At 37.4% G+C, this 27,063-nt stretch overlaps 1 protein-coding gene across 3 annotated transcripts in view; it reads left to right on the forward strand.

Annotated features, from left to right (window-relative positions):
* The window catches only part of LRBA (LPS responsive beige-like anchor protein), a 777,374-nt gene that overhangs the window by 122,726 nt on the left and 627,585 nt on the right, over positions 1 to 27,063 (forward strand). For all 3 annotated transcript variants that reach the window (XM_055405330.2, XM_055405331.2, XM_088827977.1), the window contains exons 14-20: positions 2,328 to 2,496; positions 5,947 to 6,026; positions 7,355 to 7,417; positions 13,106 to 13,203; positions 22,115 to 22,207; positions 24,532 to 24,640; positions 24,983 to 25,064. In XM_055405330.2, the coding sequence (XP_055261305.2) occupies positions 2,328 to 2,496; positions 5,947 to 6,026; positions 7,355 to 7,417; positions 13,106 to 13,203; positions 22,115 to 22,207; positions 24,532 to 24,640; positions 24,983 to 25,064 (694 nt within the window). The remainder of the gene's footprint in view (positions 1 to 2,327; positions 2,497 to 5,946; positions 6,027 to 7,354; positions 7,418 to 13,105; positions 13,204 to 22,114; positions 22,208 to 24,531; positions 24,641 to 24,982; positions 25,065 to 27,063) is intronic.

Below are 27,063 nucleotides of genomic sequence, written 5' to 3' on the forward strand. Positions count from 1 at the left end.
ATTATATAGAATGAATGAGGAATCATTGATAATCAGAATATGCATGATCCTGAGGTCACTGTTCTTATTTACCTCAATATGTTGCTGTTCAATACTATTAATTTTTCTTTAGCTGTAGTATCATTCTCAGGAAACTGACTTTCTCCAGTTTTCCATATCTTAGGTTTTCACTTTTTGTTAGAATTCCTTCATGCTTTCGACATATCACAGTCACTCTCATCAGAGCGTTTCTTAGCCCCCAAATTTGTAATGGTTTCTCTTTGTCTTCAGAATAAAGCTTTAAGTCTTCATGCCAGTTCTCTCTAGGCTTTCTATATGAAAAATCAGTTATCCTCAATGGGCAGATGGGTACCAAAAGTTATCCTAGAGCAGTGGTTGTTAATCTTGGCTGTCTGTAGAATTAGTTGGGAAAGGTTTTTCTTTTTTTAAATGAAAACAGAATCTCACTCCCTCTTCCCTAGATTCGGATTTAATTGGTCTGGGACAAAACCCAGACAGGTATTTTAAAAATGTTTTCCAGGCATTTTAATGCAGGCAAGATTGAGGATGGTTGTTCTAGATCTAGGGAAGCTTTTTGTATTATCTACAATTTTCTCTATTTGAAATTTCCTCTTATTGTTAGAACTACTCATCTTCAAAGCCTACCTTAATATCTACTCTATCAGTGAAACTTTTCTTGACTATTTTAGCTTACCCCAAAATAATTTCTCTGACCTCTGAATTAATAGTATTTAATAGCTCTATGGCACTCGTTTTGCAATTAATTACATATTGCCACATGAGCTTTCTTATGTTTCAGTAGGGGTCTTTATTACCTTTGGTTTTACACTTAAAATTGTGTGTATTTTTAATCTTCTCCATTAGATTTTTAGCTACTGAGGGACAGTGTCTGTGCCACTGTATATTCAGTAATAAGAGCTGCAAATATAGGTGAAGGTAAATATTTTCTGATTGAAATATCACAGTTAAGAATTTGAATCATGTCATAGAAAGTTCTGTATATCCTCAATAACAGGTAAGCTGGGGCTGTCTATCTGAACAGCAGTAACAACATCAAAATGATGTTATCTTTCAGCAACTCTGTGGATTATAGCATGTTTATGATTTTCTAAACTACAGTTGGGTTTCTCTGGTGGTTCAGCAGTAAAGTCTGCCTGTCAATGCAGGAGATGTGGGTTTGATCCCAGGGTCAGGAAGATCCCCAGGAGAAGGAAATGGCAACCCACTCCAGTATTCTTGCCAGGGAAAACCCATGGACAGAGGAGCCTGGCAGGTTACATACAGTCCATGGGTTGGCAAAGACTCAAACGTGACTTAGCTACTAAACAATAACAGCAAAGTACAGTCATCTTTCAAACTTCGATTTTAAGTGGTTCAGAGTCTGCCATTCTTTACCATGTATTGTTACTGATTGACTCCCTAATTCATTTAACCTTGATTGTTTGTTTATAGGGTATCTGGAATACAGGCACCTAATTTTTATCTTTCAGGCTTAAAAAGGAAAATGCCCTCAGCATCTGGGAACATCCATTATGTTTAAACATAAATGTTCAGTTGTAAATGGTCAGGAGTAGTTTGAGTTTTGGCCAAATTTAATGCCTTCCTTAATATTTTTTAGTTTATAAAGTATATCCACAAGTAGTGAGGTGAAAAATTCTTGATTTCAATATGAAAGTAGAACAAAAGTGGCTTTATTTTGTGTTGTTGTTAGTAGTATAGTTTGTGAATTTTAGAGACTATAATATTACAATCTTTGTAGTAATGAGCTGCCATAACAAAATTCTTTTTTTCTAATAAATATTTCTTAAGGTAGGCTTTACATATTTTTGTATGATTTTCTTTTTTTGATCTGTTTTTTAGTTATTCCTGCTTGTTTAATTTCTTATGAGTTATTCCAGCTACTAGTTTTATCCAGAACAAAGACATTTTCTAGCTTTTGGGAATAATTATGTAAAGTATAAATAGTAGGTTTATTATAAAAAAGTGTAAGTTCGTGAATAATTGCTTATTGCTAAATAGGAATCAATTTTCTCAGCACTATGGGAATAGTGCTGCAGAAACGTGGTGTATGTGGTGATGTTTACTTCATAGTGCTGCTGTGAAAGAAGCATTTGCCTGGTTTTGTTTTATAAGGAGTGTGTGTGCTTGTGGGTATGTGTCCGTGGCTGTATGTTATCTGTTAACATGGAGGTTACTATCAAGCTAATTAAGCAGCTTACTTTTTAGAACAAGTGTGGTCCGAATAGAGCAACCTGAGAGTATTACTGGAAAGAAGGGTAAAATGCTGATCTTTTCTTTGATTTGAGCTCTTCATTTTGATTCTCTAGGTGCAGCTGACACTCTATACTTACCTGTCCACGGAATTCATTGGTACAGTCAACATATATAATGCCATTCGGAGAGTTGGAACAGTGCTTCTTATAATGCATACACTGAAGTACTACTACTGGGCAGTGAATCCTCAGGATCGGAGTGGTATTACCCCAAAAGGATTAGGTATTTCATCTCTATCTGTATATTATGTTACATATATGTGGAAATTCAGGATTTTCCCTTCCCTCCTTCCTTCCCTCCTTCTTCCATCTCTTTTTTCCTAAACCAATACATTACATTATTCTGAAAGTTTTTCTAAATCTTTTCATGGCAAAATTTTATTTTAATCTTGCTGATAATTTTAATAGTTTGTCCTAAATTGTGGTTGACAGAGATTAACAGCTCACTATTTTTATAGAAGAATGCTACTTTTGCTAGTATGAGTTCTTTGGGGATCAAATATGACTAGGATGACTTCTAAGGCATTGAGAATGAGATCAAATTCTATATTAGCAACTAGTATTGATGTTGAGCTCAGTTATTCCATTGAAAGTCATAGGCAGTGTTTTTGAGAGAATGGAGATTTTTTTTGTAGGAGTAGGGAGTATCTGCTTCTAATAGCTTAATGTAAGGAAACTACAGAATTTCAGTAATTTTCTGTATAATTGGAACTAACTTATTGGAAGACTAGTGTTCATTCATTATGTCAATAGTTCATGCCACTGCTGCTGTCAGAATAAACATTTTGACAAATAGTGGCTCGTTTAGAGTATTGGAAAACCTGCTTAAAACTGGTTTGTGTCATGGCTCACTGTGGTTCAGTCGCTGAGTTGTGACATATTTTTTGTGACCCCATGGACTGCAGTCTTTCACTGTCTTCTGGTGTTTGCTCAGACTCACATCCATTGAGTCAATGATGCCGTCCAACCATCTCATCCTCTTTCGCCCCCTTCTCCTGCCCTCAGTCTTTCCCAGCATCAGCGTCTTTTCCAGTCAGTTGGCTCTTCACATAAGGTGGCCAAAGTATTGGAGCTTCAGCTTCAATATCAGTCTTTCCAATGAATATTCAAGACTCATTTCCTTTAGGATTGACTGGTTTGATCTCCTTGCTGTCTAAGGGAATCTCAAGAGTCTTCTCCAACACCACAGTTTGAAAGCATCACTTCTTCAGTACTCTGCCTTCTTTATGGTCCAACTCTCACATCTCTATGTGGCTACTGGAAAAACCATAGCTTTGACCATATGGACCTTTGTCAGCAAAGTGATGTCTTTGGTTTTTAATATACTGTCTAGGTTTTTCATATCTTTTCTTCCAAGGAACATCTGTCTTTTGATTTCTTGGCTGCAGTCACCATCTGTAGTGATTTTAGAGTGGTATCATCTGCATTTCTGACATTGTTAGTATTTCTCTCAGCAGTCTTGATTCCACCTTGTGATTCTTCCAGTCTAGCATATTGCTTGATGTTTTCTGCATGTAAGTTAAATAAGCAGGTGACAATATACAGCCTTGTTGTCCTCCTTTCCCAGTTTTGAACCTATCTGTTGTTCCATGTCTGTTCTGTTATTTCTTGGCCTGCTTACAGGCTTCTCAGGAGATAGATAAGGTGGTATGGTATTCTTATCTCTAAGAATTTTTCACAAATTGTTGGGATGCACTCAGTCAAAGTCTTTAGTGTAATCAGTGAAGCTGAAGTAGATTTCTTTCTAGAATTCCCTTGTTTTCTCTGTAGTCCAGCATGTGTTGGCAGTTTGATCTCTGGTTCCTCTGCCTTTTCTAAATTCAGCTCTAGGGCTTATTTTTGCTGACTATTAGAGCATCTCCATCTTCATCTGCGAAGAATGTAATCAGTCTGATGTTGGTGTTGACCATACGGTGACATCTATGTGTAGAGTCGTCTCATGTGTAGTTGGAAGAGGGTGTTTGCTATCACCAGTGTGTTCTCTTTACAAAACTCTGTTAGCCTTTGCCCTGCTTCCTTTTGTAGTCCAAGGTCAAACTTGCCTGTTACTCCAGGTTTATATCGTAAAAGAGGGTTAACCAGGGTTAATAGGCTGATAGTTTCAGTAGAATTTGGTGCAGGTGCTCAGAATATGGCCCCTGCTATTTTGTCGTTTGTCTCTCTCCATTTCCCAGTTCTTCTGTATTGGCTCTTTTCATGTAGTAGCAAGCAGCCACCCTACCTTCAGATCCCCACAACTTTAAATCTATCAAGAGTATCTGCCTATATCGAGCATTTCCAGAAAAAGTCCTTTTATCTCTTTCTTTCTTGCTCACTGGCTCTGATTGCATTGTGTGTCCATCTACATGGCAGTGTTCTTCAGATTGCCCAGAAGAGGAGGCCCTTCTTACCCCCAGAGCACATGATCTGAGTGTGAAGATGGGTTCAGTCCCTTTATAAGAATTGAGGGCTCGTTGTTTTAAATCAGGAGATGCTGGAGAGTGAAACAATATACATTCTGATTTTTTACTCAGAGGCTTTGGTTCTTCAGTGATTTACAAAGAAGAGGTTTCATATTTGTACAGTGTTTTTTTTAAATCCCTTTCAAATTAAACTAGATTTATTATCAGACAGTATGCTGTCATTTAGAAAGCTGTGAGGACACATGAAGGTTCCATTATCTTGTTTAAGCTGGCATGTTGCAGCAGATCTGGAACTAAATCATTATTTCCTGATGCTGTAAGTGTGTCATGTACTGTCCTGGGTGTTTGTATTATATTCTGACCTTGATTTTATAACTGATTAGTGATTTTGGGAAAGTCTCATACTTCAAGTGAGAAAGCTGGCCAAACTTTGTGATTCTGTTGTAACTCTGTAACCTTTTCTTTGTCTAGGAATCCTCATGTGGAACAAATTTTAAACAATTTTCTTCCTAGTTTAATTGATCTGTTCAAGGTCATGTTGGTCCTGTGCTTTGGTGGTCTAGGAACTAGCTGTAAATAATGATTAGTGGGGGGAAAATTGCAGAAAATATGAGTCAAGCAAGTACCTGAGTTAGGATCTTAGGACAATGAGTATTTGGTTTCAAAAGCTTTCTACTTGGGAATTATATGTTTGGGACATGAAAATTGACTTTAATGTGAGCCATGTGTGACCAAGGACTTTTTCAAAAAGAGAAGGAGATGTCAGAGGTGGTCAACAATGTTTCCCCACCACTTCATGGATAATATTGTGTTGAAGTGTACTTTTTGAGGGTTTTATATTAGCTTATACAGTGGTAACAGTAGAAAAGTTTTTTCATACTAAGTTCACATGTGAAGTTTAGATTTTCTGTTGCTTTTTTTCCTTTGTAAACTTATGTTACCATAGTAAGATTCCCAGAGAGTCTTCTAAAGCTAAATGTAAATTTGTTACCTCATCTTTGTGTTTTGAAATTCCTTTGACCTTAGTCAAAAACAAATGTTTTTATTGCAGTTTTCTGTGTAACTGATTTTGTACATTAGAAGCACTATATATTCAATCACATTGAGATTGAATGCTTGTTTTTCTAGAGGCATTAAACTCTTCAGGAAAGTTGCCTTTATGTTCCTTATAAATAAGTGGGAAAACTGTTGGGAATGGGAATTTTATACTTAGCTTCGAGGATTTTGAAATACTCAGTGTGTGTGCATATGTGTTTGTCTTTTTTTAAAAGATGGACCACGACCTAATCAAAAAGAAATGTTTTCTCTACGAGCATTCTTGTTGATGTTTATTAAGCAGTTAGTAATGAAGGTGAGTTCACATTTCTTATCTTATAGCATGTGTTTATTGTAACATAATTTCACTTAAACTGCTCTGTTGGTTTATTTATTCTTTGCTCTGTTAATGGGTTTACACAGTAGAAAATATTTTGAAAGGTATTTGTTTCCTTGTTTGTTTTTTCCTAGGCATATATTGATATACATTAATGCAGAATTAGTTTGATAATTGTAACATGTATTATGTGGCTTTCTATTGGAGTTCAAGTGTATTCATACTTTGATTCAGCAAGTATTTACTGAGTTGCTAGTAGTTCGCACTAGTCTTAGACCTGGTGATACAACAGTCAATAAAACCGCTCAAAAGGACGAGGTTTCATTTTTAGAGATTCCCTGTACCTGACATCCAGATTTGAAAAATAATTTTCCTGTATAAAAATGTATTGGATAGAAATGATTACATTTTTTCCCATTTCCTTCCACTATCTGTAAAGTAAAATTTAATATTACTTTTCAGGAAGGTGTTTTAGTTTTATAAGATGCCAACATATAAATATATTTGTTCTCAATATTTTATTCAGTATTTTCCTGTATTGTTTTATTTCATATTCTTTATAGTTTAATGCTTTATTAGCTGCCACATAATATTGTGGTAAATGGACCTAACTGTTGGTATATCTTTCAGAATCAGATATCTTATTTCCATTTATTTAAAAATCTGTCCTTTACATTGTCTCTTTATGCTGTTTCCTAGTGTGTTTTGTTTCTAATTATCTTATTGTTCTTTTTTGAGATTTCATGTTTGTTTTCTGATCAATAGTACAGTAGCTTGAAACTTTTCATAATGCATTCATACTACCAAAAGTACAGTGTTTTTCCCACTGAAATTACTACTCAGTTTTTAGTACCTGACATTTTAACTCGGTAATTTTAGAAACTGTTCATTTTAGTCTCCAAATTTAATAGAAAAAGATAAACAGAAAAGTTACCTTCTGTATTTAAAGGAGTGCTAGGTGTCATGCCCTTATCCTTACCCTCAATGATCGCTTTTGCTTGCTTCAGGATTCTGCAGCTCTGCTAGCTAAGTCATCATCTGTGCATATCATGAGGGGCTGTAAGCAGGGTGCTGATGGCTAATCTCTTGACTTTCTGCATGTGTTGCCTACTGCATGTCTGTAGTGCTTCCCTGCGTTTTTATTTTAGGTTTAGATTCTTTTTTTTTTTTTTGGTTTAGATTCTATATTACATTATTTTTTTATGTTTATAGCAACTGACCAAGTTGGCAAATCTGTGTGTGTAATTTTCCTTTTCAAAAAAGTTTTTTATATGTGAGTATAAAATACTTGTGTTATGCTTTTTAAGGATAATGGAGTGAAGGAAGATGAACTACAGGCCATTCTTAATTATCTACTCACTATGCATGAGGTAACGTGAATTTTATATCTTGGGATTTTAGTTTTTGAAGTTATATTATGGGCTTTTTTAAACATAAAAGAGTTAAAGAACTCTCTCATTGATGATGTAACTATGCCTGTGCCTGTGCTCAGAATGGAGAATAAATGTATCTGGGAACTAAATTGTAGCAATTTGTATTTAAATATTCTTTATTACCACAACATTCACAGCTTCTGTGAATAAGCATGAGAGGCTTAAAAAAGTATTAAAATAAGATCTCATTAACCTAATAAGACTAAAGAATAACCTATTAACCAAAAAATACTTTCAGTGTATTTCCAGGTACCAGTATAATAAATGGAAAAATAGATAACAAAAATGACTACAAATGATTGGACTTTTGAATTCTTCACATACTCTTCCCACTGATTTTGCATAGTCAGATACTGTTAAATCACTGATTTATAATTGATTTAAAATTATGTGGTTGTAAAGGAGGTGAAATAGGTTGAAATGTTTGGAGGTTTTTCCTTTATAGAGTTGGGAAAATTTGATATATGCCTGATGTAGTCTAAATAAATAATCCAATTAAATGTATTTTACATAACTTACATCTGAAAGTGAATTTCATATGAAGCGTGGCGTTTATATTGATAACTGATATTCCTGTGTATAATTCATGTTTTATAAGTTAACATACTTGTTACAGCATGAGAAGAGTGGCCTTTAAAATCATTAGTAGATTTGAGATGTGGTTTGGATCTGTCTTTGTTAATTGGGGCAGAAAAGAATGGGTTAAATTTCTTCGTAGCATCATGTTTGACCGAAACATTAATGATTACGATTTCTTTTTCCTCTTGAGTAGGGTAGTCTCTTTTTAGATTTTCTTGACCATTTGGGACAAAAGTATTTCATAACCGAGAAACTGGAAGTCACAGTGATGTTCCCCTGAAATTGTTAAATCAAATATTTTTTGGGTCCTTCAAATCACGCTTTTCCAATGCTCCAGTGCCCTACCTCTAGATGATTTATTTAGCATATTGAGAATTAAATATTGAAGTAACTGCCAAAGTGAGAAATAAAAAGCAGTGAATGAAAACCTGGACTCAGGGCACCATAGAGATGACTGCCTGCTGCTTCCCTTTGCATCTTTGGGTTCAGTTCAGTTCAGTTCAGTCACTCAGTCGTGTCCGACTCTTTGCGACCCCATGAATCACAGCACGCCAGGCCTCCCTGTCCATCACCAACTCTCGGAGTTCACTCAAACTCATGTCCATTGAGTCGGTGATGCCATCCAGCCATCTCATTCTCTGTCGTCCCCTTCTCCTCCCGCCCCCAATCCTTCCCAGCATCAGAGTCTTTTCCAGTGAGTCAGCTGGTCGCATGAGGTGGCCAAAGTATTGGAGTTTCAGCTTTAGCATCAGTCCTTCCAATGAACACCCAGGATTGATCTCCTTTAGAATGGACTGGCTGGACCTCCTTCCAGTCCAAGGGACTCTCAAGAGTCTTCTCCAGCACCATAGTTCAAAAGCATCAATTCTTCGGCGATCAGCTTTCTTCACAGTCCAACTCTCACATCCATACAAGACCACTGGTTAGTAATGCCCAATAAGGCCCTCATGACATATGGAATAGTCGACAAAGATTGTGAAGGGTTTTCTTGAAATTTGTAGATTTCAGAACTCCTATATTCTTGTGTTGTTCTGAAATGTTATCAAATCATGCCATATACAGAAGTGTGTTCACCCAGTAAACATTTATTGATCATTTGTAACCTTTGCCCCCTCCCCATGTCTCCCTTTGTATCTGATTAAGCAAAAATAAAAGAAGCTGCATAGGAACAATTTTAAAGTTCAAAGAGACACCAACTTTGTTTTAAGGCTGCAGTAGCTGATACAAAATCTCCTTGTTACCTTCTCCAGCATTCTCTGTGGAGATATAGCAATAAATTCAGAAACCTGTCAGCTAACACAGGAGTTTTAAACACTTCTCCATTGCTTCTTTAACTACCTGTCATGCCTAACAGTGTATCATTTAAGATTTGAAAGTACAAATCCAGAGAAGGGAGAAAAATGTGCTGCCTCAAACAAAAACCCACCTTAAAGTTTTGGGAAAAAATTTTGCTTCCCTGTTCTCCACTTGGATGATGAGATCCACACCGCCACTGCAATGTCCGTTTTCAAACATGTCAAGAGGCAAACTGTGTGCAGATGGGCTTGCAGTATATGTTTCTGCGGCCCAGGTGGCGAGTCTAGTGGTGTTTATCACATCATGTCTGCCCTGGACAAACTAAAAAATGAAAAGTTTATTATTACCACGTATAGGTGATGGAATTCCATTGAGCTATTTCAAATCCTGAAAGATGATGCTGTGAAAGTGCTGCATTCAATATGCCAGCAAATTTGGAAAACTCAGCAGTGGCCACAGGACTGGAAAAGGTCAGTCTTCATTACAATCCCAAAAAGGCAATGCCAAAGAATGCTCAAACTACCGCACAGTTGCAGTCATCTCACATGCGAGTAAAGTCATGCTCAAAATTCTCCAAGCCAGGCTTCAGCAATTTGTGAACCGTGAACTCCCAGATGTTCAAGCAGGTTTTAGAAAAGGCAGAGGCACCAGAGATCAAATTGCCAACATCCACTGGATCATGGAGAAAGCAAGAGAGTTCCAGAAAAGCATCTATTTCTGCTTCATTGACTATGCCAAAGCCTTTGACTGTGTGGATCACAATAAACTGTGGAAAATTCTGAAAGAGATGGGAATCCCAGACCACCTGACCTGCCTCTTGAGAAACCTGTATGCAGGTCAGGAAGCTACAGTTAGAACTGGACATGGAACAACAGACTGGTTCCAAATAGGAAAAGGAGTACGTCAAGGTTGTATATTGTCACCTTGCTTATTTAACTTATATGCAGAGTACGTCATGAGGAACGCTGGGCTGGAAGAAGCACAAGCTGGAATCAAGATTGCCGGGAGAAATATCAATAACCTCAGATATGCAGATGACACCACCCTTATGGGAAAAAGTGAAGAGAAACTCAAAAGCCTCTTGATGAAAGTGAAAGAGGAGAGTGAAAAGGTTGGCCTGAAGCTCAACATTCAGAAAACAAAGATCATGGCATCTGGTCCCATCACTTCATGGGAAATAAATGGGGAAACAGTGGAAACAGTGTCAGACTTTACTTTTTTGGGCTCCGAAATCACTGCGGATGCGGCTTGCAGCCTTGAAGTTAAAAGATGCTTACTCCTTGGAAGGAAAGGTATGACCAACCTAGATAGTATATTAAAAAGCAGAGACATTACTTTGCCAACAAAAGTCCATCTAGTCAAGGCTATGGTTTTTCCCGTGGTCATGTATGGATGTGAGAGTTGGACTGTGAAGAAAGCTGATCGCGGAAGAATTGATGCTTTTGAATTGTGTTGCTGGAGAAGACTCTTGCGAGTCCGTTGGACTGCAAGGAGATCCAACCAGTCCATTCTAAAGGAGATCAATCCTGGGTGTTCATTGGAAGGACTGATGCTAAAGCTGAAACTCCAATACTTTGGGCACCTCATGCGAAGAGTTGACTCACTGGAAAAGACTCTGATGCTGGGATGGATTGGGGGCGGGAGGAGAAGGGGACGACAGAGAATGAGTTGGCTGGATGGCATCACCGACTCTGTGGACATGAGTTTGAGTGAACTCCGGGAGTTGGTGATGGACATGGAGGCCTGGCGTGCTGTGATTCATGGGGTCGCAAAGAGTCGGACATGACTGAGTGACTGAACTGAACCGAACTGAACTGATATAGAAAAAGCAAGAGAATTCTAGAATGAAACATAGAAAAGGCATACAGAGAAATAGCCAAAAAGAAAAAAGCATAGAAAAAAATAGAAAAAGCAAGAGAATTATTGAAAAACATCTATTTCTACTTCATTGACTATGCCAAAGCCTTTGACTGTGTGGATCACAACAAACTGTGGAAAATTCTTAAAGAGCTGGGAATACCAGACCACCATACCTGCTTCCTGAGAAACCTGTGTGCAGGTCAAGAAGCAACAGAATTGGACATGGAACAACAGACTGGTTCCAAATTGGGAGAGGAGTACATCAAAGCTATATATTGTCACCCTGCTTATTTAACGTATATGCAGAGTGCATCATGTGAAATGTTGGGTGGATGAAGCACAAGCTGGAATCAAGATTGCCAGGAAAAATATCAATAACCTCAGATATGCAGATGACACCACCCTTATGGCAGAAAGCGAAGAAGAACTGAGGAGCCTCTTGATGAAAGTGAAAGAGGAGAGTGAAAAAGGTGGCTTGAAACTCAACATTCAAAAAATGAAGATCATGGCATCTGGTCCCATCACTTCATGGCAAATAGATGGGGAAACAATGGAAACAGTGGCTGACTTTATTTTCTTGGACTCCAAAATCAGTGCAGTTGGTGACTGCAGCCATGAAATTAAAAGATGATTGCTCCTTGGAAGAAAAGTGGTAACAGACTTAGATAGCATATTAAAGAGCAGAGACATTACTTTGCTGACAAAGGTCCGTCTAGTTAAAGCTATGGTTTTTCTAGTGGTCATGTATGGATGTGAGAGTTGGACTATAACGAAAGCTGAGCACCAAAGAATCGATGCTTTTGAACTGTGTTGTTGGAGAAGACTCTTGAGAGTCCCTTGGACTGCAAGGAGATCCAACCAGTCGATCCTAAAGGAAATCAGCCCTGAATACTCATTGGAAGGACTGATGCTGAAGCTGAAGCTCCAGTAATTTGGCCACCTAATGGGAAGAACTGAGTCATTAGAAAAGACCCTGATGCCAGGAAAGATTGAAGGTGGGAGGAGAAGGGGATGACAGAGGAAGAGATGGTTGGATGGCGTCACCGACTTGATGGACATGAATTTGGTCCAAGCTCCCAGAACTGGTGATGGGCCTGGAACCCTGGCGTGCTGCACTCCATCTGGTCGCAAAGAGTTGGACATGATGCAGCAACTGAATTGAACTTATTTCTTACTGTTTAAATCTGTTGGTTTGTGTAACCATGTTTTAGACATTTCTCAAAACTTGTTTAAAATAGCAGACATCCAGAAAAATGTTTAAAAGATTACAGAAGCTACAGTCCATGGGATTGCAAAGAGTTGGACATGACTGATCTGCTAACACTTTTTCCTTGATAGTATACGGTAACTGTCTGGTTATCATTTCCCATAAGACCTTGTTTCAGCACTAGTTTCTAGAGAGACTTGGTGCACATCGTGGTCCTCGTTAGATAAGTTTATAAAGTGCTGCACAGTGTGTTGCCCCCAACACTGCTACCATGTTCCCAACGTCTTTCAGCATATTGAAGCTTCAGTTTGTCTTTGCTGTAATAAAGCAGAACAGCCTGTTTGTCCTTTCCTGCCTATTTCTTGACGTGTAATCATTCCTTAAAAAAAAAAGAAACCTGTAAATCATACCTGTTATAACAATGGAATATGTTTTAGGAAATCTTGACGCAGAACAATAGTCATTTTATATCTTTGATTATGAAATTGTTTAACTATTTGGTGTTGTGTATTTTGAATTCTACAGGTGAATATGTATATATAAATATCCAGTGTGTTTTAAACAAGTGTATTTGTATGGAAGCTACTTATTTTTTTCATACTCCTAATTCATTATTACAGAAGTAGTCATTGTTCAAATAAGTTGTTTTTCTTTATTTAAAAAAAATTCTACAATAATTTTAGGATGACAATCTAATGGATGTCCTACAGCTGCTTGTTGCATTAATGTCAGAACATCCTAACTCTATGATACCTGCTTTTGACCAAAGGAATGGGTTACGGTAAGAGTTTAACATTTCAAGAATTTTAATATATTTAATATAAGATATTAGTTTTTAAATGATAGGTTCTTAAATGAAAATTGTTACTGGATCCTATAAAACAGGATATGAGATCCTTTTATTTCATATCTTATGTTTTTTGAAAAATTCTTCAATGAGAGAGGCTGTGTTACTGTTTAATATGTGAGGACAGATCAGGGAAATCATTCCAGTGTTTGTATAGTTAATGCTATTATAGAGCTATTGTAAGGTCAATTTCTCTAACAGACCTGTCTTTAGGTCCTAGAATAGTAATATACAATTGTGATCTAAGAGAAGATCTGTGTATCTTTGCTTTAAAATATAATCTCTTCCAACCTCAGTCCCAAGTCATCATTGTATTAGTCTGCTCAGCATGCTAGAACAAAATTTCCTAGACCAGGTAGTTTAAACACCAACAATTTGTTTTCTCACAGTTTTGGAGACTGTAAGTCCAAGATAAAGGTGCCTGAAGGGAGGGCTGGTGTCTGGTGAGGGCTTTCCCTTTGGGGTGTAGGCAGCCTCCTTCTCACTGTGTTGACATGACCTTTCTGTGCAGGGCAGAAAGAGAGCAAGTAAGAAAGCAGAAAGCTCTTTTTATTTATTTACTTTCTTTAAATAAGGATGCTAATCCACTTGAATCAGGACCCACCTTTATGACCTCATTTAGTTTTTGTTTTTTATTTAAAATTTTAATTGGAGTATCGTTTATTTACAATGTTGTTAGTTCCAAGTGTACAGCAAAGTGATTCAGTTGTTACTATATGTATATCTAATATTTTTTAGATTTTTTTCCCATATAGATCATTACAGAGTATTGAGTAGAGTTCTCTGTGCTATACAGTAGGTCCTTATTTGTTATCTGTTTTCTCCCAAATTAACCCCTGCCCTACCTCCTAATCATAGTTATTTTAAATTCCCTGCCTTATACTTAAAACTTTTCTGTCGTGTCTGTGTCTTGTTCTGATGATAGGTTTACCCCTTCAGACTGTATTTTCTTGCCTTGTTTGCATGTGTCTTGGCCTCATTTAACTTAACTGATTTCTTCTCCAAATACAACCACAGTTGAGGTTAGGGATTTAGTATATTAATTGGGGAGCACATATTCAGTCTCTAACAATTATCAGCAACAAAAGAGAATACATCCGTTTTAAGTCTTTCATTTAATGAGAAGTTTTTTGGGGCACAAAAGTTTAACAGATACTTTGCTGAGTGATCAACTATAGTAAGTAATTTACTAATCTAGTTATAATAAATTTTCCATACCATGGGTCATGGAGAAAGCAATGGAGTTGCAGAAAAATATATGCTTCATTGATTACACTAGAGTCTTTGACTGTGTGGCTCACAGCAAACTGAAAAATTCTTAAAGAGATGGGAGTAATGGGAGTACCAAACCATCTTACCTCTCTCTTGAAAAACCTATATATGGGTGAAGAAGCAACAGTTAGAACCGGACATGGAAGAATGGACTGGTTCAAAATTGGGAAAGGAGTACAACAAGGCTGTATATTGTAACCTTGCTTATTTAACTTATGTGCGGAAATGCTGGGCTTGGATGAATCACTAGCAGGAATCAAAATTGCCAGGAGAATTATCAACAACCTCAGATATTCAGGTGACACCATTCTAATGGCAGAAAGTAAAGAGGAACTAAAGATCCTCTTCATGAGGGTGAAAAAGCTGGCTTCAAACTCAGCATTCAAGAAATTAAGATCATGGCATCTCGTCCCATCAGTTCATGGCAAATAGATGGTGAAAAAGTGGAAGCAGTGACAAACTTTATAAAAAAATAAATCCAAAATCACTGTGGATGGTGACTATAGTCATGAAACTAAAAGATGCTTGCTCCTTGGAAGAAAAGCTATGACAAACCTAGACAGTGTATTCGATAGCAGAGATATCACTTTGCTGATAAAGGTCTGTATGGTCTAAGCTGTGGTTTTTCTAATAGTTGGGTACATATGTGAGAGTTGGACCATAAAGAAGGCTGAGCACCGAAGAACTGATGTTTTTGAATTTTGCTGGAGAAAACTCTTTGAGAGTCCTGGACAGCAAGGAGATCAAACCAGTCAGTCCTAAAGGAAATCAACCCTGAATATTGATTTAAGGGCTGTTGGTTTAGCTCCAATACTTTGACTACCTGATGCAAAGAGCCAATTTATTGGAAAAGACCTTGATGCTGGGAAAGATCGAAGGCAAAAGGAGAAGGGGGAAGCAGAGGATGAGATGGTTGATTGGCATCATCAACTCAATGGACATGAATTTCAGCAAACTGAGAGACAGTGGGTGACAGTGGAGCCTGGCGTGCTACAGTCCTTGGGGTTGCAAAGAGTTGGACATGACTTAGCAACTGAATGACAACAACAACCAGTCTTTTATTACAAAGTTTTGATTTGTTGTTTTTCAATATTCTTTGCGTATAAGATAGAAGATGACTTTATGCATTATACTTAGGAAGTCCATTTTCAGAAATTCCCGGAGAAGCAGAACCAAAAGTGTTTGCGTGTGTGTGTTCCGGGGGGAGAGAGAGAGAGAGAGAGCAGACAGACAGACAGACATGTATGTTAAGGAATTGGCTTATGTGATTGTAAAAGCTGATAGGTCCAAAATTTGCAGGGTAGGCTGGCAGGTGGAGATCCACATAAAAGTTGATGTTGCAGTTTGGGATTAAAGTCTGTCTGCTGGCATAATTCCCTCTTCTAGGGAGTTCAGGTTTTTTTTTTTTTCTATTAAGGCTTTTAACTGTTCAAATGAGGTACCCACATTATGAAGGGTAATTGACTTTTTTCAGTCTACTGATTTAAATGTCAGAGTAAATGCTGACCTCATAGATTATTTGGGAAATACTCCCTAACCCTAACCTATCATCTTTGCATCTTGAGATCCGTTAACAAATGTTGATTTTTTGTTTTGTTTTGTTTTTGTGGGAAAGGTCAGTCTGCAAGTTCTGCCTGTCCTCTATAGGTGGTGGCTCTCTTGTCCCTTCATTTTTAAATCCTCTCGTCTTGCTTTAAGTTTTTCTTGTATATGCCCACTCAGGGATTAAGGTGAGAACTGGGTGATAATCACCTCTTCTTTAGAAAGACTTGATTGATCCTGTGGTCTGAGTTTGTCTCATACATTGCATCTCTTAGGTCAGTTTGTGGCTTTTGAAGATTTTTACACAGATCTTGAGGGTTCTTCCCCTTTGTTTGCTCCTAGCTATTCAGGAGTCTCCTACCCTCTCTAGTCTGTAAATGCTAAGTTGCTTCAGTTGTGTTCACTCTTTGCAACCTAATAAAGGACAGAAATGGTATGGACCTAACAGAAACAGAAGATATTAAGAAGAGCTGGCAAGAATACACAGAAGAACTATACCAAAAAAATGGTCATTTTCCAGATAATCACGATGGTGTGATCACTCACCTAGAACCAGACATCCTGGAGTCCAAAGTCAAGTGGGCCTTGGGAAGCATCACTACAAACAAAGCTAGTGTAGGTGATGGAATTCCAGTTGAGCTATTTCAAATCCTAAAAGATAATACCGTGAAAGTGCTGCACTCAATATGCCACCAGATTTGGAAAACTCAGCAGAAGCCACAGGACTGGAAAAAGGTCAGTTTTCATTCTAATCCCAAAGAAAGGCAATGCCAGAGAATGTTCAAACTGCAGCACAGTTGCACTCATATTACACGCTAGCAATGGAGAAGGCAATGGCAACCCACTCCAGTGTTCTTGCCTGGAGAATCCCAGGGATGGGGGAGACTGGTGGGCTGCCGTCTGTGGGGTCTCACAGAGTTGGACACGACTGAAGCGATTTAGCAGCAGCAGCAGCAGCTAGCAAAGTAATGCTCAAAATTCTCCAAGCTAGACTTCAGCAGTACATGAATTGAGAACTTCCAGATGTTCAAGCTGGATTTAGAAAAGGCAGAGAAACCAGAGATCAAATTGCCAACATCTGTTTGACCATCAGAAAAGCAAGAGAGTTCCAGAAAAACATCCACTTCTGCTTTATTAATTACGTCAAAGCCTTTGACTGTGTAGATCACAACAAACTGGAAAATTCTTCAAGAGATGGGGATACCAGACCACCTGCCTCCTGAGAAATCTGTATGTAGGTCAAGAAGCAACAGTTAGAACCAGACATGGAAGAACACACTGGTTCCAAATTGGGAGTGGAGTACATCAAGGCTGTATATTGTCACCCTGATAATTTAACTTAATATGCAGAGTACCTCATGTGAGATGCCGGGCTGGATGAAGCACAAGCTGAAATCAAGATTGCCAGGAGAAATATCAATAACCTCAGATACGCAGATGATACCACCCTTATGGCAGTAAGTGAAGAAGAACTAAAGAACCTCTTGATGAAAGTGAAAGAGGAGAGTGAAAAAGTTGGTTTAAAACTCAGCATTTAAAAAAAGAAGATCATGGCGTCTGGTTACATCATTTCATGGCAAATAGATGGGGAAACAATGGGAAGAGTGAGAGACTGCTTTTTTGGGCTCCAAAACCAGTGCAGGTGGTGACTGCTGCCATGAAATTAAAAGACCCTTGCTTCTTGGACGGATAGCTGTGACCACCCTAGACAACATATTAAAAAGCAGAGATATTACTTTGCCACCAAAGGTCCGTCTAGTCAAAGCTATGGTTTTCCAGTAGTCATGTATGGATGTGAGAGTTGGACCATAAAGAAGTCTTGAGAGCTGAAGAATTGATGCTTTTGAACTGTGGTGCTGGAGAAGACTCTTGAGAGTCCCTTAGAGTGCAAGGAGGTCAAGCCAGTCAATCCTAAGGGAATTTCAGTCTTGAATATTCATTGGAAGGACTGATGCTGAAGCTTAAGCTTCAATACTTTGACCACCTGATTCGAGGAACTGACTCATTGGAAAAGACCCTGATGCTGGGAAAGATTGAAGGCGGGAGGAGAAGGGGATGACAGAGGATGAGACAGTTGGATGTCATCATCAATTCAGTGGACATGAGTTTAAGCAAGCTCCTGGAGTTGGTGATGGATAGGGAAGCCTGACGTGCTGCAGTCCATGGGGTTGCAGAGTCACACATGACTGAGCAACTGAACTGAATTTGACTGTGGCCCACCAGGCTCTTCTGTCCAAGAGGATTTTCCAGGCAGGAATACTGGAGTGGTTTTCCATTTGCTTTTCCAGGCCTCTAGTCTGTAGGAACCCATTTTCTTCATTCCTGTAACCTGAAGGATAATTTTTCTCTGAATATTAGCTACCTGAACTTCTGAAAGAAAGTAACTCTGAGATATAGACCATGGGTCAGATTTACAAGAGGAAAGTGGTAATTCAGACTCTTACCTACAAAATGTGTAATGCCTAAGTATTAACTTCTACAAAACCAATGCACCTGCTTTTGTGTAGTCTTGGAGTACTTGAAAAATTACTTTTTCTATTTTGTCTGTAATAGTTATGATGCATAGGATAGAGAAGCTCTGCTGTCCTTACTCTGTCTTGGTTGGTTGAGTGTATATGTTCATTACACTGGCTTTTAGAATCTGTCACTGCTGTAAAAATCTTCTGTGCTTTGCCTGTTCATCCTTCTCTCAGCACCTCCCCCCAAACCCAGAACCACTAATCTTTTTATTGTCTCCCTTGTTCTGCCTTTTCTAGAATGCCATATAGTTAGTATCATTTAGTATGTATTTTTTTCATTCTGAGGCTTCAGTGATAAGGCTTTCATAGCTTGATAGCTCATTTCTTGTAGGCCTGAATAATATTTCATTGGTTGGATGTCTGCAGTTTATTTATGCATTGATCAAGGACATCTTGGTTGCTTGCAAGTTTTTGCAGTTACATGTAAAGCTGGTATAAACATGCATATGTCAGTTTTCCCTGGAAATATGTTTTCAACTCCTTTGGATAAGTACCAAAGAGTGCATTTGGTGGATTGTATGGTAGAAGTATATTTAGTTTTGTAAGAAACTGCCAAACTGTCTTCCAGAGTGGCTATACTTTAAGTTTCTTCTGAGGGTGATAATTTGTGTTGCTTCTCACCCTCACCAGCATTTGGTGGTGTTTGGCCATTCTAATAGGTGTTTTATTTTTGTTTTCATTTGCATTTCCCTGATGACCTATAATGTGGAGCATCTTTTTATATTATTTGCCATCCATGTACCTCCCTTGTTGAAGTATCTATTACGTCCTTTGGCTTGTTTATTGTTGGTATATAGGAAAGCAGTTGACTTTGGATATCAATTTTGTATTTTTCAGCCTTTCTATAATCACTTCCTATTTCCATGATTTATTTTGTCAGTCAGTCCTAGATGTTCTCCGTACGTGATCATGTCATCTGCAAACACAGATAGTATTATGTGTTCCTTCTCAGTCTGTATATTATATTTACTTTTCTTGCTTTACCACTTTAGGAAGAAAATTCGGTATGATGTTGTAAAGGAATGGTGAGAGGGGACAGTCGTGCCTTTTGCTTGATCTAAGTAAAGTTTTGAATTTTTTTCCCATTGAGTGTGATGTTAGCTGTAGGTTTTTGTAGATAGTCTTTATCAAGTCGAGAAAGTTAACTCTCTATCCTTAGTTTGTTTAGAGTTTTTAATATTAGTGGCTGTTGGATTTTTCAAAAATTTTTATCTACTGATATAATTGATAACTTTTCTTACGTGTTTATGTGATGATTACCTTAATTGATTTTCAGATGTGAAACTATCCTTGTATACCCAGGATAAATCTCACTTGGTCATCGTATATACTTCTTATACTTTTTTGGATTTGATTTGCTGATATATTGTTGAGGATTTTTCATCTCTCTTATGTGAGCTATTGGTCTAACGTAAGATATTGGTGGTTTCTTGTAGTGTTTTCTTCTGGTTTTGGTGTAGGGTAATGGTGGCTCACAGAATGAGAGTAAGTTAGGAGTATTCCTTCTGCTTCTGTGCTCTGATGGAGCTAGTAGAGAACTGGTATAATTTCTTCCCCAAATGTTTAGATTTTACCAGTGAATTCCTCTGGGTTTGTACTTTCTGTTTTGGTGTTTATTCAGTATCTTTAGTAGATATAAACCTATTCATATCTTTTATTTTTTCTTGTGTATGTTTTGGCAGACTGTGTCTTTCAAAGCATTGGGTCATTGCATGTAGGTTATAGAATTTGTGGGCATAGAGATCATAATATTCTTTTATATGGGCGTGGCATCTGCAGCTATATCCCTCTTTTATCTGTGACATTAGTTAATTATGTCCTTTCTCTTTTTTCTTAGCCTCCAAGGAAGCTTATTGATTTTATTGATCTTTTTGAAGAATCAAGTTTTATTTTTATTGATTTTCTCCATTTTTTATTGATTCCTACTCCAGTGCTTATTGTTTTTATTCTGCTTACTTTCAATTGAATTTTCTCATCCAGATGCCCTAGAGTAAAAGCTTAGGTTATTGATTTTAGATCTTTCTACTTTTCTGTTCAGTCGCTCAAGTTGTGTCCGACTCTTTGCGACCCCATGAATCACAGCACGCCAGGCCTCCCTGTCCATCACCAGCTCCTGGAGTTCACTCAAACTCATGTCCATTGAGTTGGTGATGCCATCCAGCCATCTCATTCTCTGTCGTCCCCTTCTCCTCCCGCCCCCAATCCTTCCCAGCATCAGAGTCTTTTCCAGTGAGTCAACTCGTCGCATGAGGTGGCCAAAGAATTGGAGTTTCAGCTTTAGCATCAATCCTTCCAGTGAACGCCCAGGACTGGTCTCCTTCAGAATGGACTGGTCTTTTCTGTTAGAATATATGCATTCAGGGCTGTAAATTTTCCTGTAAGTGCTCCTTTTGTAGCATCCCACAAAGTTTTATAAGTTGTGCTTTCATTTTCATTTAGTTGAAAATGCTTTAAATTGTTTGAGATTTCTTCTTTACCCCACCTTTTATTTAGAAGTATGTCGTTTAATCTCCAAGTATTTTGGTGTTTTGCAGTTATCTGTTATTGATTTCTAGTTTAATTTCGTATGGGTTTGGAGCAGGTGTTATATAACTCCAGTCTTTATATTTGTTGTTGATGTGTTTTTTATGGTCCTGGATGTGGTCTACTTGGTAAATGTTTTGTGTGAGCTTAAAAAATGTTTTTCTACTGTTGTCCAAGGGAGTAGCATGTGTGTGTATGCTTGGTTGTGAACAAGTCTTTGCAACCCCATGAACTGTAGTCCTCCAGGCAGAAATATTGTAGTGGGTTGCTGTTTCCTACTCCAGGTGATCTTCCTGTCACAGGAATGTAGCCCACGCTCCTCCCATCTCCTGAACTGGCGGTTAGGTTCTTTACCACTGTGTCACCTGGGTAGCCTGGGAGGTGGTAGACAGATATCAGTGATATCCAGTTGTTTGATGGTATTTTTGAGATTAACTATGACCTTCCTGATTTTCTGCCTGCTGGCTCTGTCTTTTTCTGAGAAAGAGATTTTGAAATCTCCCACTATGATAATGGATTAATTGTTCCTCCTTGCACTTCTGTAAGTTTTTGCCTTACATGGTTTTATGCTCTGTAGCTAGGTACGTGCATGTTAAGGACTGTTATGTCATATTGGAGAATTGACCTGTTCATCATGATATAATGTCCTTCTTTATCCCTGATAACTTTCCATACTTTGAAATCTGTCCAGAATTAATGTAGTTACTCTTATTTTTGATTAGTTATTAAGATAGTATATTTTTGTCCATTGATTTACTTGTTATCTGTATATATTTTTATATTTAAAGTGGGTTTCTTGAGGAGAACATGTAGTTGATAAGCAAATTTTTATGTTAGAAATGTATATTAAATTCACTCATATCTTACTTGAAGATAGGTTTAAAGTTGTGTGACTAAGGTTTATAATTGTGTGACTATATGAAAAAAATATATATATTTACTTCTGAAATATACTCATAGTAATTTGTTTTTAATTTTAATTTATTCAGTGTTATCTATAAACTTCTGGCATCAACAAGTGAAGGAATCAGAGTACAGGCTCTCAAGGCAATGGGCTATTTTTTAAAACACCTGGCCCCAAAGTGAGTATGCATGAAATCTAAAATGGACTGTTGCATATTGCATATCAAGTTTATAAATCTTTGGGATAGTATTTACTTTGTGGTTCCTTTAGTCTGTTTTTTATTTATTTTTAATATAAGTTTAGTCCTCTTTCTACATATTAAAAATAAAGTAGGGAACAGGAATATATTGTTTCTATTTTTATTTTAATTTTTCTTCATTTTGTTCACTATGAGAATACATTTGTATAAGTTGAATTCTAAGTAAATCTGGGTAAGGACTTCTTTTCAGGTGGCTTGATCATCATTTGCTTTATCTGTAATATGTAGCTAACAGAATTAACTTGGGTATTTGTCACATACTGTATTCTATTATATATATAACTAAAAACTGAAACCTCCATGCTTCTTTTCTTAACTGAATGTAGACGTTCTTGTCCTACCTATTGTTATTTATACCAGAATTGGTTTATTATAAAAATTAACAGTTTTGGTGGTAGAAAAGTATTGGTAAATTTGTAGTCTTTGTTGATTCCAGCTGACTGACTGTGTTACATTGGAACACAGCCATAATCATTTACTTGCTTTTTATCTATGGCTGTTTATACAACAGCAGTGTTGAGTTATTGCTGCAGAGAGCATGGTACACAAAACTGGAAATATATACTATCCAGCTATTTGGAGAAAACATTTGACAAACCCAGGGGTAGAACTAAGTTTGTAGTCCTTCAGTTTCTTAGTTTTTTCTTGAAAGTTTAATTTTAGTATGTTTATCTTTACATTGTTCATTTAAAAGTTCTCTTGCATGTCCTCTACCTTTTCTTCCACATTGTTTTCCTACTTTACTTATTGGGCTTTAGATTATTATTCATGGTAGCTGTTAGTTAGTAAAAAATGGCTGCGAAAATTTCGCTTTAGATTATTATTATTCATGGTTCAGTTCAGTTTAGTTCAGTTGCTCAGTCATGTCCGATGCTTTGCAACCCCATGGGCTGAAGCACACCATGCCTCCGAGTCCATCGCCAGCTCCAGGAGTTGACTCAAACTCATGTCCGTTGAGTCAAGATGCTGTCTAACCATCTCATCATCTGTCGTCCACTTCTCCTGCCTTCAATCTTTCCCAGCATCAGGGTCTTTTCTAATGACTCAGTTCTCATCAGGTGGCCAAAGTATTGGAGTTTCAGTTCCAACATCAGTCCTTCCAATGAATATTCAGGACTAATTTCCTTTAGGATGGACTGGTTGGATCTCCTTGCTGTCCAAGGGACTCTCAAGAGTCTTCTCCAACACCACAGTTCAAAAGCATCAATACCTTGGCACTCAGCTTTCTTTATAGTCTAACTCTTAGATCTGTACATGACTACTGGAAAAACCACAGCTTTGACTAGACAGACCTTTGTTGGCAAAGTAATGTTCAGCATTCAAAAAACAAAGATCAAGGCATCCAGTCCCATCACTTCATGGCAAATAGATGGGGATACAATGGAAACAGTGACAGACTTTATTTTCTTTGGCTCCAAAATCACTGCAGATGGTGAATACAGCCATGAAATTAAAAGACAGTTACTCCTTGGAAGAAAAGGTATGACCAACCTAGACAGCATATTAAAAAGCCGATAAAGGTCTGACTAGTCAGAGCTGTGGTTTTTCCAGTAGTCATGTATGGATATGAGAGTTGGACCATAAAGAAAAATGAGTGCTGAAGAACTGATGCTTTTGAACTGTGGTGTTGGAGAAGACTCTTGAGAGTCCCTTGGACTGCAAGGACATCCAGCCAGTCCATCCTAAAGGAGATCAGTCTTGGGTGTTCATTGGAAGGACTAATTCTGAAGCTGAAACTCCAATACTTTAGCCACCTGATGCGAAGAGCTGACTCATTGGAAAAGACCCCGATGTTGGGAAAGATTGAGAGCAGGAGGAGAAGGGGCCAACAGAGGATGAGATGGTTGGATGGCATCACTGACTTGATGGACACGAGTTTGAGCAAGCTCTGGGAGTTGGTGATGGATAAGGAAGCCTGACATGCTGCAATCCATGGGGTTGCCAAGAGTCAGACATGAATGAGGGGCTGAACAGAGCTATGAAGATTTTGGTGATGATTTTTGCTGTACTGTGGCATAATCAGTCCTGTTTTTCTTAAACTTTAATTGTTCCCATATTGTAGTTTGTATTTCTGTACTTAAAGATTTTGTGGCCTTGTAAGTTCTAGGCTGAAGGAAATTGGGAGCATTACTGAGTTGGAATTTGTTACTTTTGTGAACAACATTTTTGTGTCTCCTTCATCAACTAAATAGTAAATAGTAAAACTTTGCGTTTGATTTTTTTTTTTTCCTATGTAATTGCAGAAGAAAAGCTGAAGTAATGCTTGGACATGGATTGTTTTCATTGCTAGCTGAAAGACTCATGCTTCAGACAAATTTAATCACAATGACCACGTATAATGTCCTATTTGAGGTAGGAATGCAGTGAGCATTTAATCTTAAGTAATTTTTAGCTAAAAATACCTATATAATTGAGTTAACTAATGTGTAGATGAAATAAAAGCATTTAGGTTTGTTGTTTGATTTTGAAGCTAGTTATTTAAAGAAACTGTGCTATATCTTAATAAATCTGTTAGTCTGTGAGTTATTAAACAATGTGGACATCTCTGTTGAAGTATTTTCTCCATTGTATTGACTATCTGATGCCTCATTTTATAATTAGTTAAAATAGGGTTATAATGTTGATTAGTATTGCACTTAAAGTTCATTAATAGTAATAGCGATTCTAATCCATTCTGGTATTTCATTTCTGTAGATTCTCATAGAGCAGATTTGCACTCAGGTGATCCATAAACAACATCCAGATCCTGATTCTTCAGTAAAGATACAGAATCCTCGTATGTATTTCATATACTTTGTTTTTGGTATTTGTTTTTTGTTTTTCAAGCTTTATTGTTATATAAGTGACATACAGTGTTGTGTGATTTCAAGGTGTACAGTGTAACGAGTTGATATTCGTTGTGAAGTGATTACCACAGTAATGTTAGTAAGCACTTCCATGGCTTTGCATAGTTTTAGTTTTTTGTGTTATTGGTAGTGAATACCCTTAGCAACTTTCAGATGCATAATGCAGTATTGTTATCTGTTGTCTCCAGGTTAAAGATTACATCCACGGAACTTATTCACTTTGTAACTGGAAGCTTCTAGTTTTTGAGAACCTTCACTCATTTCTCCCGTTCCCTTCCTTTTAACTTATTTTTTATAAGTATATTTTGTTACCAAATGGAAAGGCACTGAAGAACTTAAATTTGATATTGTGGAAAACACATTGTTTAGATAACATTTCATTATAGACATTAATATAATAGTAGTTGTGTTTGATGTTGACTATAATTTCAAATTGACCTTAGGTCATGGGAAAATGTTTATATAGAGATTTTCAAGAATTATATGCGTAAGATCTGTGTTCAGATTTTTGGTACAGTTTTCACTGTACTATTTAGGTGATGTCAGGCTAAGTTACATGGACCATGAAGGTTGCTTTCATTTTAAATTCCTGTCAAGTTAAGAATACGAAGTGTGGAATTGAAAAATATCTGTCTTCTTAATTGTTTAAGAACTTAGTCTGGGTTAATAATCTTTTCTTTTGATATTTAGAATTCTTAAGGACTTATAAAACGTGTACATTTCTCATCTTGCTTTTTAAGATTAGTGATATTAAAACAACTGGGTTGTGGAATTTATAAATTTAATTACTTTTTGTGTGGTGAGTTGTTCATGTTTGTGATACTATCTCAGTACTAATTTTAAATACATGGGTGTGTGTTTAATTTTTCTTAGCCTTCAAGGAATTGTGATATCATTGTTTCATAGAGTAAAAAAGGAAAAAATACCTCAATTTTATTGTTGTTGTTCAGTTGCTCAGTGATGTCCAACTGTTCGCAACCCGTGGACTGCACATGCCACCTTTCGTGTCCTTCGCTCTCTGCTGGAGCTTGCTCAAACTCATGTCCATCCAGTCAGCGATGCCATCCAATAATCTCAGCCTCTGTTGTCCCCTTCTTGCCTTCCGTCTTCCCCAGAATCACGATCTTTTCTAATGAGCCGACCCTTCACATCAGGTGGCCAAAGTGTTGGAGTTTCAGCTTCAGCATCCGTCTTGCCAGTGAATTTTCAGGCTTGATTTCTTTTAGGTTGTACTGATCTGATCTGCTTGTTGTCCAGGGGACTCTCAAGAGTCTTCTCCAGCACCAAAGTTTGAAGGCATCAGTTCTTCAACACTCAGCCTTCTTTATGGTTAGCTCTCCTATCTATACATGACTACTGGAAAAACCATAGCTTTGACTATATGGACGTTTGTTGGCAAAGTGGTGTCTTTGCTTTTTAATATGCTGTCTAGGTTGGGCATAGCTTTTCTTCCAAGGAGCATGCGTCTTAATTTCATGGCTGCAGTCACCATCCACAGTGATTTTGGAGCCAAGAAAATAAAGTCTGTCATTGTTTCATTTTTTCCTTATTTATTTGCTTTGAAGTGATGGAATTGGATGCCATAATCTTCGTTTTTTGAATGTTGAGTTTTAAGCCAGCTTTTTCACTCTCCTCTTTCACTTTCATCAAGAGGCTCTTTAGTTCCTCTTCTGCCACAGTGGTGGTATCATCTGTATATGTAAGATCATTGATATTTCTCTTGGCAGTCTTGATTCCAGCCTGTGCTTCATGAAGCCTTGATAATATATATAATATAAAATATATTTCATGTAGTTATGGGAAAGATGACTTATTGAAGTAAGAACTTTAAAATATATTGTCTATGATATATTAGCAGAAAAGATAATCTGTACACTGTGGTATTTAAAAATGGGATGTCTAGCTTTTCAATCTTAACAGGTAAGTGAT

This window comes from Moschus berezovskii, chromosome 19, assembly GCF_049115385.1.
Source record: "Moschus berezovskii isolate FMDL1 chromosome 19, NW_MosBer_1.0, whole genome shotgun sequence".
Lineage (NCBI taxonomy): Eukaryota > Metazoa > Chordata > Mammalia > Artiodactyla > Moschidae > Moschus > Moschus berezovskii.